This window comes from Hoplias malabaricus, chromosome Y (genome assembly GCF_029633855.1).
Source record: "Hoplias malabaricus isolate fHopMal1 chromosome Y, fHopMal1.hap1, whole genome shotgun sequence".
NCBI lineage: Eukaryota > Metazoa > Chordata > Actinopteri > Characiformes > Erythrinidae > Hoplias > Hoplias malabaricus.
In genome coordinates, this window is record NC_089820.1 from 37,695,882 (window position 1) to 37,713,017 (window position 17,136).

Below are 17,136 nucleotides of genomic sequence, written 5' to 3' on the forward strand. Positions count from 1 at the left end.
AGTTGGCCAGCATTTCTAAAAAAAAAATTTAATTGGTTTTAAGTAATTTCCTAATTTTCTGACATACTAAATTTGGGGTTTTCATAGGTTGTCAGTTAATCATCAATTTAAAAGAAATAAACACTTCAAATATATCAGTCTGTGTGTAATGAATGAGTATAATATACAAGTTTCATTTTTTGAATGAAATTACTGAAATAAATCAACGTTTTCATGATATGTGAGCAGCACCTGTAGGTAGAGTCACTGCCACACAGCTTCAAGGTCCTGGTGTGTTCACGTGTGCATGGGTTTCTTCCATTTCCTCAGTTTATTCCCACAATCCAAAAAACACATTTGAGTTACAGAAGATAAATATATGAATTGTTTACACAAATATTTTCAACAAAGTTAATAAATCAAAAACTTCCTGAGAGACTCACTTGTGACTACCGGATATTGAGTGATATGACAAAGCTCATCAGACAAACATCTGTAATATTAGCACCTGTCATTGTAAATTAAATGACAAATCATTTATAGTGCTCAATTAACTGACAAGCAAACTTATTTAAAAAGCACTTTTTCACATTTTTACTGTGGTTGATTGTTTGACTAGCAAATGCATGTGAAATACTAAAAAATAAATATTTAAACTGCATATTTTGAAATCAGTGTACGTTTTCACCATTAGTAAAACACCATAAGTAGATTAATTTGCTTACCAAAATAGTTTATCTGGTAGTTGCTTCAGGCGTAAACCAAAGAGAATTACAACTGTAATACATTGCTTCACATAATTCCATATTTACTCACTGCCTGGCTCTTCAATGACATAAATTTGTTACTGTTTTTGTTTTTCAAACATTGTGAGATAAAAGAATGTAACTATCAACAAAGCACAAATATGGTTAGTAATCAATGATTGCGTATTGAAGGCTCCAAACCCTCTTAAGAAAATGTCATGCCACATTGCACACTTAATGAAATAATTTCACATAAGTGTTTTTTCCCTATTAAAGATTTGCATTTACAAATTACAAATGGTTATGACTAGATAAGGCAATACATGTAAAGATTTGATTTTGTGACTTCATTAACAGCGATACACAACTCAATGGCCAGTTGGTACATCTTGGTTGAGAAGAACAAGGAACAGTACATTTTGGATCTTCATAAATGCTTATATATCACAAAAAATGTGCAGAAATGTTGATTTTCCATTGCATGGGTCTTTAAATATTTCTCAAAGACATTTACCAAAAACCAAAATGCTCTGAATTTTTCCCTGTATGGCAACAGAAGAAAATTACACTAACAAATTCATACGTACAATGACATGAGAGAAGGGACATGTGAACAGGGCAAGGAAGCCATACTTCATTTATTAAGCTCAATCAGGATGTTAATACAAATATTGGACCCAGAAGCATTCCAACAGAACAAAGAAGGCAGGGCAACAGTTAGCCCATGTTACGTGACTTCTTTATATTCTTTAGACTGAAAGTTTCTGCTTAGCAATTAATTGCGTGCACTCTAAGGCCTAAACCTAGACCCAAATTCAGGTTAGCCAGATTTAAGAGACAGACACGTACACCCGAAAGCAGCAGGGCTGCCGTTAAGCAAAAATGATTTCAACATGCACAATTTGATCACAGAAGGAATATTTCTATTTAATCCATCAGTCAGTCAGTAAATATCGAAGATACTTTGGTGATCAACATCTTTACTGGTGAATATCTTCCAATCAGAAACATGAATCAATGGGGGTTTGGGACATGGGATAAGAAAATGAAACCAGAAATCAGGTCATTATTTTTATAATTATATATTTGTTTTTTTTTGTTTGTAGGGAGGTATTGGGAGCATCAATAGCCAGATTTTTAAACAATAGGAATACAAACTTCTACTTATTAAAATAAAGCTCTTTATATTTCCAAAACATTGCATGTGAATTTAATGAAAAATGTGACATTTTCTGGAAGCTGAGAGACTCAAAATAAAAGACTCCAAAACAAGTGGATTAGGATTTCCAGGCCATTTCCTTTATAATAACAGAATTTTAGACTTCAGTTTTTGTCTCATTCAGTAAAAGCGCTTCTGGTCAATGGCGTACATCTTCCCCACTGGTAACTTCCTGAAAAATAAACTGTTGCCTCTACTCATGTTGCCCTATATGAGAGACACAGAGAGATAAGAGTATCATATAGACTGCTCAAATTGGAGGTCTTTTCAAAAGTCTGGGTTATATTTTAATGGGTGAGTAAATGTAAGATTACTAACCTCTCTGCTCAGGTGCCTCCAGCAGTCAACCCAGGTTGGGTAGATGCCAGCATAGGGTGGTAGACCCCCAGCCAACCTAGAACAAGTGCATCACTTTTTTTAATATTTGTCATTTCAAAGAGGAGACTGGTCATAAATAGTAGTCCTCTAAAACAAAACATCCTTTGCAAGTGGCAGCAGTGTTATCTACTTCTGCAAATCAGACAAACAATCAAAGCATCATTTAATAGCACAATATATTTTAATATATAGTTTGAATAAAACTATTTATATGGACGATAAAATCATCCAGGAATAATTAGGTACTAAGTAGAAACAAATCCTAGATGGGACACCAGTCCATCTCAGGGCATCTCTTTCTCAGACACACAACTATGGACACTTTTGAATAGCCAATCCCCCATAATAGTATGTCATTTATGAACTGCAGGAGGAAACTCACCTGGGAACCTGAAGACGTGTGACAGTGATGCTACTTGTCGCGCTAATGTGACACCCTTAATTAAGAAAAAATCACCTAGCAATAATCAAACCCTTAAAAAAGGCATACATACCTAAGTCACCACAAGTACAAAATGAAAGTAATTATTAAATGTCTTAACAAGGGACCAAAACAAAGTTGAAAATGTTTTTTATAAAGCACTTGGTGTTTGTCACAAAGCATCTTTACATAATTCCTGGCCATAGCCAGAATTGAGCAAGCTGATGCAAAAGTGTCAAGAAACAATATGGAACAAAACATAGATTGGTATATCACTGAAGTGCAGTGTATAAATATAGACCAGTATTAATGAAGACCTAGAGCAATAATTAGTGTACAGTGGTTTATTATGCCATGATCTGAGTTAAGAGCTGTATTAATAAAGTACAATAAGAAGAACTTTCTATTCAAACCGCTAAAGAGCTAAAAACCAAGAAGTGATAAAAAATGCACTACTTACCCACAGTTATTGACTGCCATCAGGTTGGACACCAACACAAAGGGATAAGTCAGCATACTAGCGAAAAACTAAATGTGAAAAACAAATATATTAGACTGAAAATTGCAAATGCTGCTGGCAGTTTGTCCAAATGGTCCTGATCTTGTTACTCACCCCTGTCACAGCCTGAGAGCAGTTTTTTATCTCACCTGTGTGACTCATCTATAAATGACAACAAAAGTAAAGGACATGCTATGACAATCTCAAACAATTTGATTATCCAAATGCAGCCTAACAATCTGTTAATCAGACTAATAGCTAAATTGGAATAAAAAGATCCATATATACACCTCAAATGGAATAGAGTAGTATGACTGAGGTCATTCTGATTGTTTCCTATCCAACTACACAAGGTGGGTGATAACTTAAATTATATTATAAATAGAAGAATAATAGCCATGTTAACACCTGTATCTGATAACTCACATAGTGGGCCTCTCTTCTACTAGCCTTTACTGTGATGGGGTTTTTGAGTCAATAAGAAGCTTTATAATTCCACAGGAGGGAAACATTTTTTTTTCCTAAAGATGAAATACTACAATGCTCTCTGCCTGATGCACGTGCACAAGACCAGCGTGTCTCAATCACTCATTCCCTCCCTCTGGACTTGGTCACCTTGCAGGTCTGACTGTGTGGACAGTAAAACTAAAGTAACACACTGCTGCTCCTCTCACTCAGACTGGACACACTGCAGAGGCTTGTTGTTATGGTAACATGTACATTAAGTGGAATTCTGCACAAGTGCATAATTCTGGCTCTGAGAATTTGTTGCACACCAATAAATCTATGATTTAATCAGATTAGTGAGTGGTGTGCCCATTAGGTTTGCGTGGTAATACCAAATACTGGGTATTTAAAAATGTGTCCAGTATCTCTGAGGGTGGGCTTCCTTCATGTGCATTTAATAGAGCCACAGGAGGTTCACTGACTGATGATGTCACACCCTGAAAATGGGTGGGGGAAAAAAACACAAGCTCAGTAGCCCACTGCAATTGAATGTTCAGCATTGAGTTTGGGTTAAAATAGAGGAAGGAAGCTGAAAAAAATAATATGATGAGGTATAGAACACAGGTAGGCTTTATCCTCTAAATGTGTGTTTTGAGCCTATTTGTTCACTGGAAAATAACTTGCTGTTGTGTGTTAAACCACAACAATGTAGTCTTATTTAGTTTAAACAATGTAGAGCCTGTCTTATTTAGTTTATTTCAAACTTTTCTTTTCTTTTGTTGTCTGGTATCATAATATACCGTGTTAATATTTACATACCATATGAAAAACGTGGATACCTCCCAACCATAGAGTACACAAACACCACGGTCTGAATCTAAAATCAGATTCTTTTCGTGTAAACACTGCCACTGTCTCTTCAAAGGCTACGTTCACACAGCAGGTAAAAGTGGCCCAAATCAGATTTTTTGTTCTGCTGTTCACACTGTCTATATGACGTGACCTACAGGGGTTGGACAGTGAAACTGAAACACCTGTCAATTTAGTGTTGGAGGTTTCATGGCTAAATTGGACCAGCCTGCTGGCCAATCTTCATTAATTGCACCAGTAAGAGCAGGGTGTGAAGGTTCAATTAGCAGGGTAAGAGCACAATTTTGCTCAAAATATTGCAATGCACACAACATTATGGGTGACATACCAGGGTTCAAAAGAGGACAAATTGTTGGTGTCTTGCTGGCGCATCTGTGACCAAGACAGCAAGTCTTTGTGATGTATCAAGAGCCACTGTAATGTCAGCATACCACCAAGGACGAAACACATCCAACAGGATTAACTGTGGACGCAAGAGGAAGCTATCTGAAAGGGATGTTCGGGTGCTAACCCGGATTATATCCAACAACCATAAAACCACGACTGCCCAAATCACGGCAGAATTAAATGTGCACCTCAACTCTCCTGTTTCCACCAGAACTGTCCGTCGGGAGCTCCACAGGGTCAATATACACGGCCGGACTGCTATAGCTAAACCTTTGGTCACTCATGCCAAACGTTGGTTTCAATGGTGCAAGGAGCGCAAATCTTAGGCTGTGGACAATGTGAAACATGTATTGTTCTCTGATGAGTCCACCTTTACTGTTTTCCCCACATCTGGGAGAGTTACGGTGTGGAGAAGCCCCAAAGAAGCGTACCACCCAGACTGTTGCATGCCCAGAGTGAAGCATGGGGGTGGATCAGCGATGGTTTGGGCTGCCATATCATGGCAAGGACTACTGAACCATTCTGGAGGACCATGTGCATCCAATAGTTCAAACACGGTATCCTGAATGCGGTGTCTTGTAACAGGATGACAATGCACCAATACACACAGCAAGACTGGTGAAAGATTGGTTTGATGAACATAAAAGTGAAGTTGAACATCTCCCATGGCCTGCGCAGTCACCAGATCTAAATATTATTGAGCGACTTTGGTGACCTGGCCACTATCCTGCAAGAAGAATGGCTTAAAATCCCTCTGACCACTGTGCAGGACTTGTATATGTCATTCCCAAGCCGAATTGACGCTGTATTGGCCGCAAAACCAGGCCCTACACCATACTAATAAATTGTGGTCTAAAACCAGTTGTTTCAGTTTCATTGTCCAACCCCTGTATATCTGACATCAGTCTGAACAGATTATGCTCCTAAACTGACTCGCATGCGCAAAATGACAGTGCTTCCGGCTCTGGCAAGAAGGAAATGTCTGTTTGTTTCATACAAGACAATTTCAAATGAAGGAATGGGAAGGGACTGGTGTTTTACTGCACAGCGCTGTATCGCAAAAGACCCTATTTTTCATTCCAAATGAATTCATGTTAAGACATGAACTGATGTTACTTTCATGCCAAGCATAAGTTTACAGGTTCTCTCAGACAGACATGAACAATATTAAACTGATATAGACCTACTTAGCTTTTCTCAGGTTTGTTTTATAAAACACTTTCGATTAGTTTTATTTTCTATTAAGTAAGAGTCAATAGTTCTTAAATGCATAAAACACGTTACAAGTTTTTATATATAAAACAACACTGGTGCATGAGGGAGGTATTACATGGACTTACCGAGTCATCTACTGCATATGTATTGATGAAATGAGCGAGTATATTGCAGATCCACAGAGAAAAAACATCCCCAAGTAGACGAGGAATGAGGCCACTATATGACACAAAAAAGCAAATCCAAAATTATTGATGAGATGAAAGAATGACAAATTTGTGGTCTATAAGCCAAAAGCCCAAATTATTAAAATTCAATATCTGTACATACGCAAAAAATCCAAGGATTCCCTCTTCTCTGTAGACTGTGAGGATGGACTCAAAGGTACCACTGAAAAGAGTGACAGAGCACGTACATACATGCAAAATGAAATATCAGTGAGAGAGAGAGAGAGAAAGAAAGAGTAATTGTATGTGTATGGAAACGTGTAATGTATGTGTAGAGGGCTGTATGACTTAAACTGACCTGTACTTTGCTTCTCTTCCAATAAACTGGACCATGAATCTAAGGGTGATTACTAGGAATACACAAAAACACTGAACTGTTTATTACTACTGATATGTTAAAAAGAAAAAAGAAAAATAAATAATAATTATTATACACACACACAGGTGCTGGCCATAAAATTAGAATATCATGAAAAAGTTGATTTTTTTCAGTATTTCCATTCAAAAAGTGAAACTTTTTATACTTAAAAAGTATAAAATTATACTCATTCATTACAGACTGATATATTTCAAGTGTTTATTTCTTTTAATTTGATGATTATAACTGACCAATATGAAAACCCCAAACTCAGTATTCTCAGAAAATTAGAACATTACTCAAGACCAATACAAAAAAGGATGTTTAGAACTGCTGGCCAAATGAAAAGTATGAACATGAAAAGCACTCAAAACATAGTTGGAGCTCCTTTTATCTGAATTACTCCAGCAATGCGGCATGGCATGGAGTCGGTCAGTCTGGCACTGCTCAGGTGTTATAAAAGCCAAGGTTGCATTCTGCATTGTTGGGTCTGGCGTATTGCATCTTCCTCTTCACAATACCCCATAGATTTTCTATGAGGTTGTCAGGCGAGTTTGCTGGCCAAATAAAAACAGGGATACCATGATCTTTAAACCAGGTACTGGTAGCTTTGGCACGGTGTGCAGGTGCCAAGTCACGTTAGAAAATGAAATCAGCATCTCCATAAAGTTGGTCAACAGCAGGAAGCATGGAGTGCTCTCTAACTTCCTGGTAGACGGCTGCGTTGACCTTGGACCTCAGAAAACACAGTGGACCAATACCAGCAGATGACATGGCACCCCAAACCATCACTGGACCTGATGGTTTACACTGGCCCTCAAGCAACTTAGATTCTGTGCCTCTCTTCTCTTCCTCCAGACCCTGGGACCTTGATTTCCAGGCGAGACGCTTCTGATGCTGTCTCTTGTTCAAGAGTGGCTTGACACATGGAAAGCAGCAGCTGAAACCCTTGCATATGTCTGTGCATGGTTGTTCTTTAAGTACTGACTCTAGCTGCAGCCCAGTCTTTGTGAATCTCCCCTACATTTTAGAATGGGTTTTGTTTCACAATCATCAAATTAAAAGAAATAAACACTTGAAATATATCAGTCTGTGTAATGAATGAGCATAATATACAAGTTTTACTTTTTGGATGGAATTACTGAAACAAAATAATCATCATATTCTATATTTATGACCTGTGTGTGTGTGTTTGTGTATATATCTCACTCACACACACACACACACACACACACACACAGGGTGGGCCATTTATATGGATACACCTTAATAAACTGGGAATGTTGGTGATATTAACGTCCTGTTTGTGGCACATTAGTATATGGGAGGGGGAAAACATTTCAAGATGAGTGGCGACCATGGTGGCCATTTTGGATCCAAGTTTTGTTTTTTCAATGAGAAGAGGGTCATCAGACACATCAGAATTATTGGAAATTTCACAAGAAAAACAATGGTGTGTATGGTTTTAACGCAACTTCATTCTTTCATTATTTATTTACAAGTTTGTCTTTGTTTACAGCCATTGACATGTTGCAGAGGTTAACACGTGAGGAGTGGATAGAAATTGTGTTGATGTCTGGTGAACGCAGTAACCGGGTCATTGCAGCAGATTTCAATGCAAGACACCCTACGAGACCACTCATCTCCAATGTTACAGTTAGCAAACAGCTTGCCAAGTTTCGTGAAACTGGTTCAGTGTTGGATTTGCCAAAATGTGGACGCAAGAAAACTATCACTAATGAAGAAACATCAGTGGCTGTCCTAGGTTCATTCAGCAAGAGCCCACAGCATAGCACTCGCCGCATGTCACTGGAGAGTGGAATCAGTCGAACATTCCTTTGGCAGATATTAGCTACTCACAAATGGCACCCTTACAAACTCCAGCTGCTGCAGTATCTCAACAAGGATGACCCAGATCAGCGCACTGAATTTGCAGAATGGGCAAAACAAAAATTGAAACAGGACCCTCAGGTTACACAGAAGATTTTGTTCAGTGATGAGGCAAACTTTTATGTGAATGGTGAAGTTAACAAACAAAACCACCTCTATTGGTCTGACATTAACCCACATTGGATAGATCCCTCCAAGACTGCTGGAACAAAAAAATTGATGGTATGCTGTGGTATATGGGGTACAAAGATAGTGGGGCCATTCTTCATCAATGGAAACCTCAAGGCCACTGGATATGTGAAATTGCTACATGATGATGTGTTTCCCCCTTTTATGCACTGAAGCTGGCATGTTCCCTGAGTTTTTCCTGCAAGATGGTGCCCCACCGCATTATGGGAATCAGGTCTGAGCTGAGCTGGGCTGTTCCTAGATGAACAGTTTCCTGGAAAGTGGATTGGTCATCGTGGGCCAGTTGAATGGCCCCCAAGGTCTCCCGATCTGACCCCCTTAGACTTTTATCTTTGGGGTCATCTGAAGGCAACTGTCTATGCTGTGAAGATATGAGATGAGCAGCACCCGAAACTATGGATACTGGAAGCCTGTGATAGCATTTCTCCTGCGGGGTTACTATCAGTGTGTGAAAAGAGTGGGAAAAAAGGGTTGCATTGACAATCCAACACAATGGGCAGCACTTTGAACACATTTTATAAGTGGTCAGAAACTTGTAAATAACTCATGAAAGAATAAAGTTACATTAAAACCAAGCACAAGAAAAAACATTGTTCCCAATAAGTTTGATGTGTCACATGACCCTCTTCCCATTGAAAAAACAATAGTTGGATCCAAAATGGTCACCACCCATCTTGAAAAGTTTTCCCCAATATACTAATGGGCCACAAACAGGAAGTTAATATCACCAACCATTCCCATTTTATTAAGGTTTATCCATATAAATGGCCCACCATGTATATGTGTGTGTGTGTGTGTATGTATGTATTACACAAATACATATCATATTTCTATGATTGCAATTACAGTATTGTCCCAACTATCTGTAAATGGGGTTTTTAAGACCATTACCATGGAATGGGTGTGTAATTATTGTGGCACAGGAACGCGCTATCATCTCTCTCGTGGTCTGTCATAACAAGAAAGTTCAGAACATTATAGGTAATAAATAAAACATTTAATTAAAAAATATCTAAACTGTCACCTATACAATTCATACAGACATGCTAAAAAACTACCATTATAGTATTTGCAGCCAAGATCATTTCAGATTCTCAAAAAGTCATTTCCCCCAGTGGTAATGCCTTAATGGTAAACAGAATAAAAATGGGTTGGTCAATGTTATGAAAACCAACTCAGCCTGTCATGAGAAATAATCAATTGTCATTAGTATATATATTTCTAGCAATCATGACCAAAATCAAGAGTGTAATTCATCAGTACATGAGTAGTAAAACAGACTGTTCTTATCATGAAGTACACTTTATTTCATTTTGGCCCATTTTGTCCATTTGGCCATTTTGTATCTGTAAACTTTGTTTTTACAGCCATTAACCAAAGCTCACAATAGTTAACAATACCTAAGGTTGGAAATACGGATCGACCAGTAAAATAAAACTCTGCTGTATAGCCTGCCTCTCTAGGCACCACTGTGGTTAAGTTTAAGGACTGCATTATTGCAGATGACCTCATGACCCCTCTTCCTATAACTTGTGAACAAGACCCCAAAATATTTGGATGCTTTTATCTGGACTAGGTAGGAGGATGATATTTTTCTGAGAGAAAACCAGACTTGATGCTGATACACACCACTCGTTTCACACTCAGCTGCAAACCACTCAAGTACATACTGGATGCAGGACCCTATCATATATTTGCCCAAGGAAGCTGAGAAGTGTGATATCTTGACTGGCACACACGCTCCAGTATTTTTTACCCCCCAAATAGGAACCACTACCCAGGTTTGCCAATCCTGATGTCCATGCATTATGAGGTAGGCATGTAAGCCATACAGTCAAACAATATTGAGGGATTTAGCAATTCTGGGCAAATTGCATCCACTCAAAAGGACCATGCCACTTGCTTTTCAACTAACTCTTTGACTTTGGCCAGAGGCATGTTTCTCGGTGCTTAAGAGTTCTTCAAACTGCACCTTCAAAGGAAAATACCCTCAGTCAGATTCAGGTTGTCACCATTATTGCTGAGCATGGCTTGGAAGGAGTCCCTCCTGTTTTCTAGAATCTCTTCGAGGCTGCCCAGAAGTCATTCTCTGTGGGCTCTCCAAACGACCTTTAGTTTTGAGCAATGCGATCGCATCATATGCTGTTTACCCCTGTAAAATTACAGCCTTTGTTCCAAGCCCATTACCTGCTTCTTCCAATCTGAGGTGAGGCTGTGATTAGCAGCATACCTCTGGGTAAAACAATGGTTAGAGTGGGATCAGCAAATGGTAGGCTAAATGTTTTATTTCCTTACAGAACATAATGATGTCCAGAAAGGTTTACAGGCAGCAGACAATATCTGGTCTGCATATACAGGACAAACTGTTGGTACAAACAGTTTGTTTTGCTAATGCAAATTTCAATAGAAATAGTCATTTGCTATACTGTAATTTTGGTAATTTAGTTATTTTCTTAAAGAACATAAAACAATTAAAAACCTAATAAATCAATGGTGAAATCCTTTTAAATTAATAGAATTTCATAGGACCCTACATAAGGCCAAAAAGCAAATATTAACCATGGAAGTCCAATAACACCCTGCGGCTGGTCAGATTGGCTTTTCTTCCCAAGCACTGAATTTTCCCAGCAAAGCACTGGAATCAGTGCATGGAATACTCTTCAGACCGTGAACTGTTGCTGCACACAATCTAAATTTTATATTATTTATATATATATATATATATATATATATATATATATATATATATAAACAAGCTGGCTTTTGGTGCTGATGTTGAGAGTGATTCAGATTCAGGTTCAGATGATGAATCGACTGACACTGAAAATGATTCAGAATCATCCGAGGAGGATCCAATTCCCAGTTCTCACACTCACACAGCCTCAGTCAATGTAAAACCAATCAAACCTGATGCTAAAGCTAAAAGACTAGCTCCAATCAAGGTAAAGTGTGAAAATGTCACAGTTCAAAGTGATGAAAGTGGCACTCAACCACAACCAAATCCTCAACCTGACCAGGCTGATGAAGATGCTGGAGGAGGTTAATCATCCCAGGCAAAACAAGTTCAAAGGCAAAAAAAAAAAGCTTATGAAACCAGGTACTATCATGAACCTCCCACTCCTGATTTGATGGACATGTGGTCACAAATACTGCCAAATATTTATAGAAGCCCCAGAAAAAAAAATAATGGATGAATTAAAACGCCTGAAGCATATTTATCGTCTGCATCCTTTTGATGGTGTGATGATCTTGTCTGTCCTATTGAAAGACAAAGAGCGGACAGAGTTGTCTGATCAAGTGAATCAAGTTGTAGGAACCACAGAGGAAAGTTGTGATGAAGAATGGGAATTCATCACACTCTTTCTGATAGCCCCAAAACCAGAAGAGATTGACTGGAACAAAATTGCAGAATGTACACAGAATGTCAACGAAACAGTAAGAGACTATAAAGAACGATTCAAACAAATATGGTTAGAGCATGCTGGTATCAACACTGAGTCAGACCCTCTGGATGAAGTCACTGCTCTTCCTCTTAGGAGTGGATTTATCAATGGCTTGAGACCAGATATTGCTGTTGCCCTGAAAACAAAACACACAGTATGGAATTAACAAACCAGAAGGTTTGGAGATATTGTACAATGGGCACATGATATTGAGATGGCTCAAGAAGTGAGAATTAGAGCTCTGAAACACAGTGGACCTGCAACTGCAAAGCAGTTCCATAGAAGGGAAATCACAAAACAAGGAGACAATCGAGATAATGGTGATTTTTCCAACAAGGGAAGAAATTCGGAAACTGTCATTACTGTTGAAAACAAGGACATTGGGAAAGAGAATGTAAGATTTTCAAAGATCAACAAAATGCAACTCCTGATGACTCAGGACTTGATGACCTTATTGGAAATAAGTCTCCAGAGCAGAGGCAAACTCTGATGAATTCAGCATTTCAGGGAAACTAGATGATCCCTCTCTGCAGCCTCTGCTAGCAGCCTTACAACAAAATGCAGTTGGCTTTTGTGTGTGTTCAACTATCAACAATCATGCCATCAACTTCCTTCTAGATACTGGCACTGAAATAACAATAATCACTTCAGAACTTGCAAAACAACTCAACCTGCCATTAACCAATGACTCCATTAAAGCTACAGCAGCTGGTGATGGAAATATGAGCATTAAAACGACCCAGCCTGTTGTGATGACAATTGGACCATACGACGTGGAAACTAGCATTTGGGTAGGTAGAATTTATTGCCTACTGGGCTTAGGTGTATTGCTGCAATTGAACTCAACTCTGTGTATTGAAGAAGGCAAGGTCATCTGGCATTTGAGCAGCCTACAGAAAGATAATCTCACAGAGCACCAAATTTGGTCCACAGATAAAAATGATTGTGGGCTTTTGGACATGCCTGCAGTTCATCTGACTGGAACAGCATCACCTTGCACTAGACAATACCCAAAAACCAGTCATTCAACAGCTTGAAGCCCGAGGGGTTCTCATCAAAACACAAAGTATATCTAATAGTCCAGTGTGACCAGTGAGGAAAGCTAATGGAAACTGTCGGCTAACGATTGATTTTCGTGAAGCTAACAAATGCACTGAAAAGCTAACACCTCTTGTGGCCGATCCTTCGACAATCTTCAACAATTTGAAGCCTGAACACCGATGGTTTTCGGTCATCGTTAAAGCCAACAGGTATTGGTCAGTCCCCCTTGCCAAGGAGTCACAACCATGGCTAGCTTTCTCTGTTGATGGTCAACAGTATACCTGGACAAGACTTCCACAAGGTCTTCACAACAGCCCAACTTTGTACCACCAAGCTCTGCGAACACATTTAAGATGTGTTAAGATATGCCCTCAGACATGCCCAACATAACATCAGTTGTTATCAAATTTGTGGATGATATTTTGATTGCTTCCAAAAATGAAGATGAGCACAAAGCTGACATTAAATCCCTTCTCAACTACTAGGGCAACAAAGGCCACAAAGCCAGCCTGGAAAAAGCCCAACTTATGCAGAAAAGTTATCTATCTCAGACAGAAAATTTCACAAGGGCAAAGAGCAATCATTCCAGATCGTGCCAATCCATGAAACACCACAGCCAAAAACTATCCATGAGCTGAGATCATTTTTTAAAAAATGTTTTTATAAACTTTATTAGTCCATTGCTGTTTAATGATTGTTGTATGTGATGTCTGTAAGTCTGTAAGCTACTGAGACCTTGGATTTCCCCTGGGGATCTATTTTTGGGCCTATGCAATTATAGCCGTGCATGGGTGGATGCCTACACTGAATTAGCTCAACCACTGTTTGAACTCCTTCAAAGGAATCCTCATCTAAAGGAGAGAATTGTCCTCGATGACAAGGCACAATCCAAAAGCCAGTTTCAGTAACCGAGGATAAGAACGCCAGGGCCCCCACCCCAGCTGCCACCCGATCCACAATGCACCAGACCCGGATTACTACCTCTCCCAAAGGTGGTGGGCTCATGGAAGAGTGGACCCATGTTACTCCTTCGGGCCCCGGTAACCCTACTCCGGGCAAGGGAAGCTGTGTCCCTGTTCTTAATCTCTTCATCCTTGTCTTTATGGATCAATCTTTGTCTGGCCCATCACCGAGGACCAATTTGCCTTGGAAGACCCTACCAGGGACTATTGCCCCCGACAACAAAGCTCCTAGGCTCCTGGAGCAGGAGATTGAAAGGCGGATCGGTGCAGTGTCAGCAGTAATGCAGGTTCTGTACCAGTCCGTTGTGGTGAAGAGAGAGCTGAGCAGAAAAGCAAAGCTCTCGATTTACCGTTCGATCTACGTTCCAACCCTCAACAATGGTCACGAGCTTTGGGTTGTGACCGAAAGAATGAGATCGCGGGTAAAAGCAGCTGAAATGTCTTTTCTCCACAAGGTGTCTGGTCCCTTAGAGACAGGGTTAGGAGCTCGGACATTCGGGAGAGACTCAGAGTGGAGCCGCTGCTCCTCTACGTCAAGAGGAGCAAATTGTGGCAGACCAAGAACACGCTGGAGAGACTACATGTCTCAACTGGCCTGGGAACACCTTGGTATACCCCTGGAGGAGCTGGAGATGGTGGCTGGGGAGAGAGAGGTCTGGGTTGATTTGCTTCGAGTGCTTCCCCCTTGACCTGGACCCGGAAAAGCGGTGGATAATGGATGGAACGGACAAGGCACAATAAGCATTTAAAGGGCTGAAGAAATCCCTGTGTGAAGCACCTGCACTGGGTATCACTAACATCGGGAGGCCATTCACTCTGTCAACGAAAAGAGTGGCTTCGTGACAGGCATATCTATGATACAAGATCATGGTGGTGAGCAACGCCCAGTGGGCTATTACTCAGCAAAATTGGACCATGTAGCTCTGGATTTTGGGCAATGTTTGAGAGCCGTCCAGTTAGTTTACTTGGCAGTAAAAATAGTGGCTTGACTAGTGCTTGATCAAAAGCTAACAGTAAAACGTCCTCATGCTGTTCATGCTCTGTTGACAATGAGCAGAGCCACTCAAGTAACAGCAAGTAGATGGGGAAATTGGTTAGCAGTCTTAAAAGCTCCCCGCATTATCATGGAAAAGGTCCAGTGTGTCCAACCCTTCCACTTTGTTGACGCCTGAACAGGCTGACGATCATGAGTGTGAAGAAGTTGTGACAATGCTGGAAGTGGACCAGCACATCAAAGAAATTCCTTTGCAAAATGCTGACTTCACCCTTTTCACTGATGTTTCTTCAACAATTGAAAATGGGGTGAGACGAGCTGGATGGTCAGTGACATCTGAAGTTGATATCCTGGCAAAAGTTCAAATGCTTCCAGGAACATTAGCTCAACAAGCTGATTTGAAAGCGCTGACTAAAGCATGTAAACTGGCAAAAGACCATACTGCCAACATTTACACTGATTCCCGCTGTGGTTTTGGTGTCGTCCATGATTTTGGTCAACCGTGGAAACAGTGTGGTATTATAACCGCTGCAGGAATACCAGTGAAATATGGACAATTGGTCCAAGAACATTTGGAAGCATTAACATTGCCCAAAGAAGTCACAATCTTAAAGGTTAAAGCACACACAAAAGAAAATACATCTACAGCTCGAGCAAATGCACTAGCAGATGCCGCTACAAAACTCCCTGCCAGAGAAGGACAAGCCAACAACAAACATAGCGGCAATGACAATGGAAACACGAACAAAGTCAACACCAAAGTCTGTCATCTTAAACTCAAACATGACAAGGAAGTTCGAGCCATTTCTGATATCAAACAGATGCAACAGGATGCTTCAAGGATGTCTGGAGCTTGATGGAGAATGGCGTCAAGTTGCATAAAGATGCCATCTGGCGACATGGGACACGTCTAGTGGCTCCAAAATGTCTGCTTCCCTACCTAGCAACTCAGATTCACTTGCTGGGATATGTGGGCTTTGACAAAATGCCAATGTTTCAATCAAGTCTGGTGGAACACGAAGTTTAGAGCACAAGCACGTTATGCTCTTCAAAGCTGTGCGACATGTGAGAAAAACAATCCTGGTACAAGAGTGAAAGCTCCTGCTGTGGGATCGCCCTCTCCACCTGGTCCATTCAGATACCTTCAAATGGATTACCTTACATCATTCAAAATGTGGAAGCTTTCAAGATGTCTTAGTAGTTGTGGACAAGTTCTCAAGATATGTGGAATGTTTTTCAACAGGACGGGGAATGGCAGCCCACACAGCGAAGATGCTGGTGAAAGACATCATACCAAGATGGGGCCTTCCAGACAAAATTGATTCTGATCAAGGAACACACTTCACAGGCATTGTATGTAGTGAAGTAAGCAGAATGCTGAATATACGTTGGGTACTTCACTACCCTTACCGTCCTTAAGCCTCAGGTCAGACAGAAACCATGTTACAACAAACCATGTTATCTAGGAACACTTGTCAAAGATGCATCAGGAAGGCATTCCATGGCCTGAAGCCCTTCCAGCAGTACTTTGTAGCATCCGTGCTACTCACAACATGATAACTGGCTTGAGTCCATTTGAGGTGATTACTGGACGACCAGTGTCACTCCCAGGAACTATTGATCTGCGCAAAGCTGATGTCCACTTGACCTCTGATGCTCTGATTGAATACTGTGAAGCTCTTAGCAGTGCAGTTCGATGAGCAGAATGTCAAGTTCATGATGCATGGGAAGAGCCACCTCAGGGGGGGCATAGTTCAGTGCCATGCCAATGGGTAATGGTGCAAAATCCTCAAAGAATGGCTCTTGAAGCTAAGTGGGAATGTCCTTATCAAATTTTGTTGGTAACAAATGCAGCCGCAAAGTAAAAAGGA

General features: G+C 40.1%; 1 protein-coding gene across 1 annotated transcript in view; it reads right to left on the reverse strand.

Moving 5' to 3' along the window:
• Window positions 1–397: 397 nt before the first annotated feature.
• Window positions 398–17,136, reverse strand: part of LOC136677708 (mitochondrial carrier homolog 2-like) — a 68,705-nt gene continuing 51,966 nt past the window's right edge. Inside the window, exons 6-13 of the mRNA XM_066655308.1 lie at window positions 9,717–9,774; window positions 6,687–6,738; window positions 6,492–6,551; window positions 6,287–6,380; window positions 3,357–3,404; window positions 3,204–3,271; window positions 2,263–2,338; window positions 398–2,151 (exon numbers count right to left, since the gene is read on the reverse strand). Of these exons, the coding sequence (XP_066511405.1) occupies window positions 2,065–2,151; window positions 2,263–2,338; window positions 3,204–3,271; window positions 3,357–3,404; window positions 6,287–6,380; window positions 6,492–6,551; window positions 6,687–6,738; window positions 9,717–9,774 (543 nt within the window). The 3' untranslated portion in view covers window positions 398–2,064. The remainder of the gene's footprint in view (window positions 2,152–2,262; window positions 2,339–3,203; window positions 3,272–3,356; window positions 3,405–6,286; window positions 6,381–6,491; window positions 6,552–6,686; window positions 6,739–9,716; window positions 9,775–17,136) is intronic.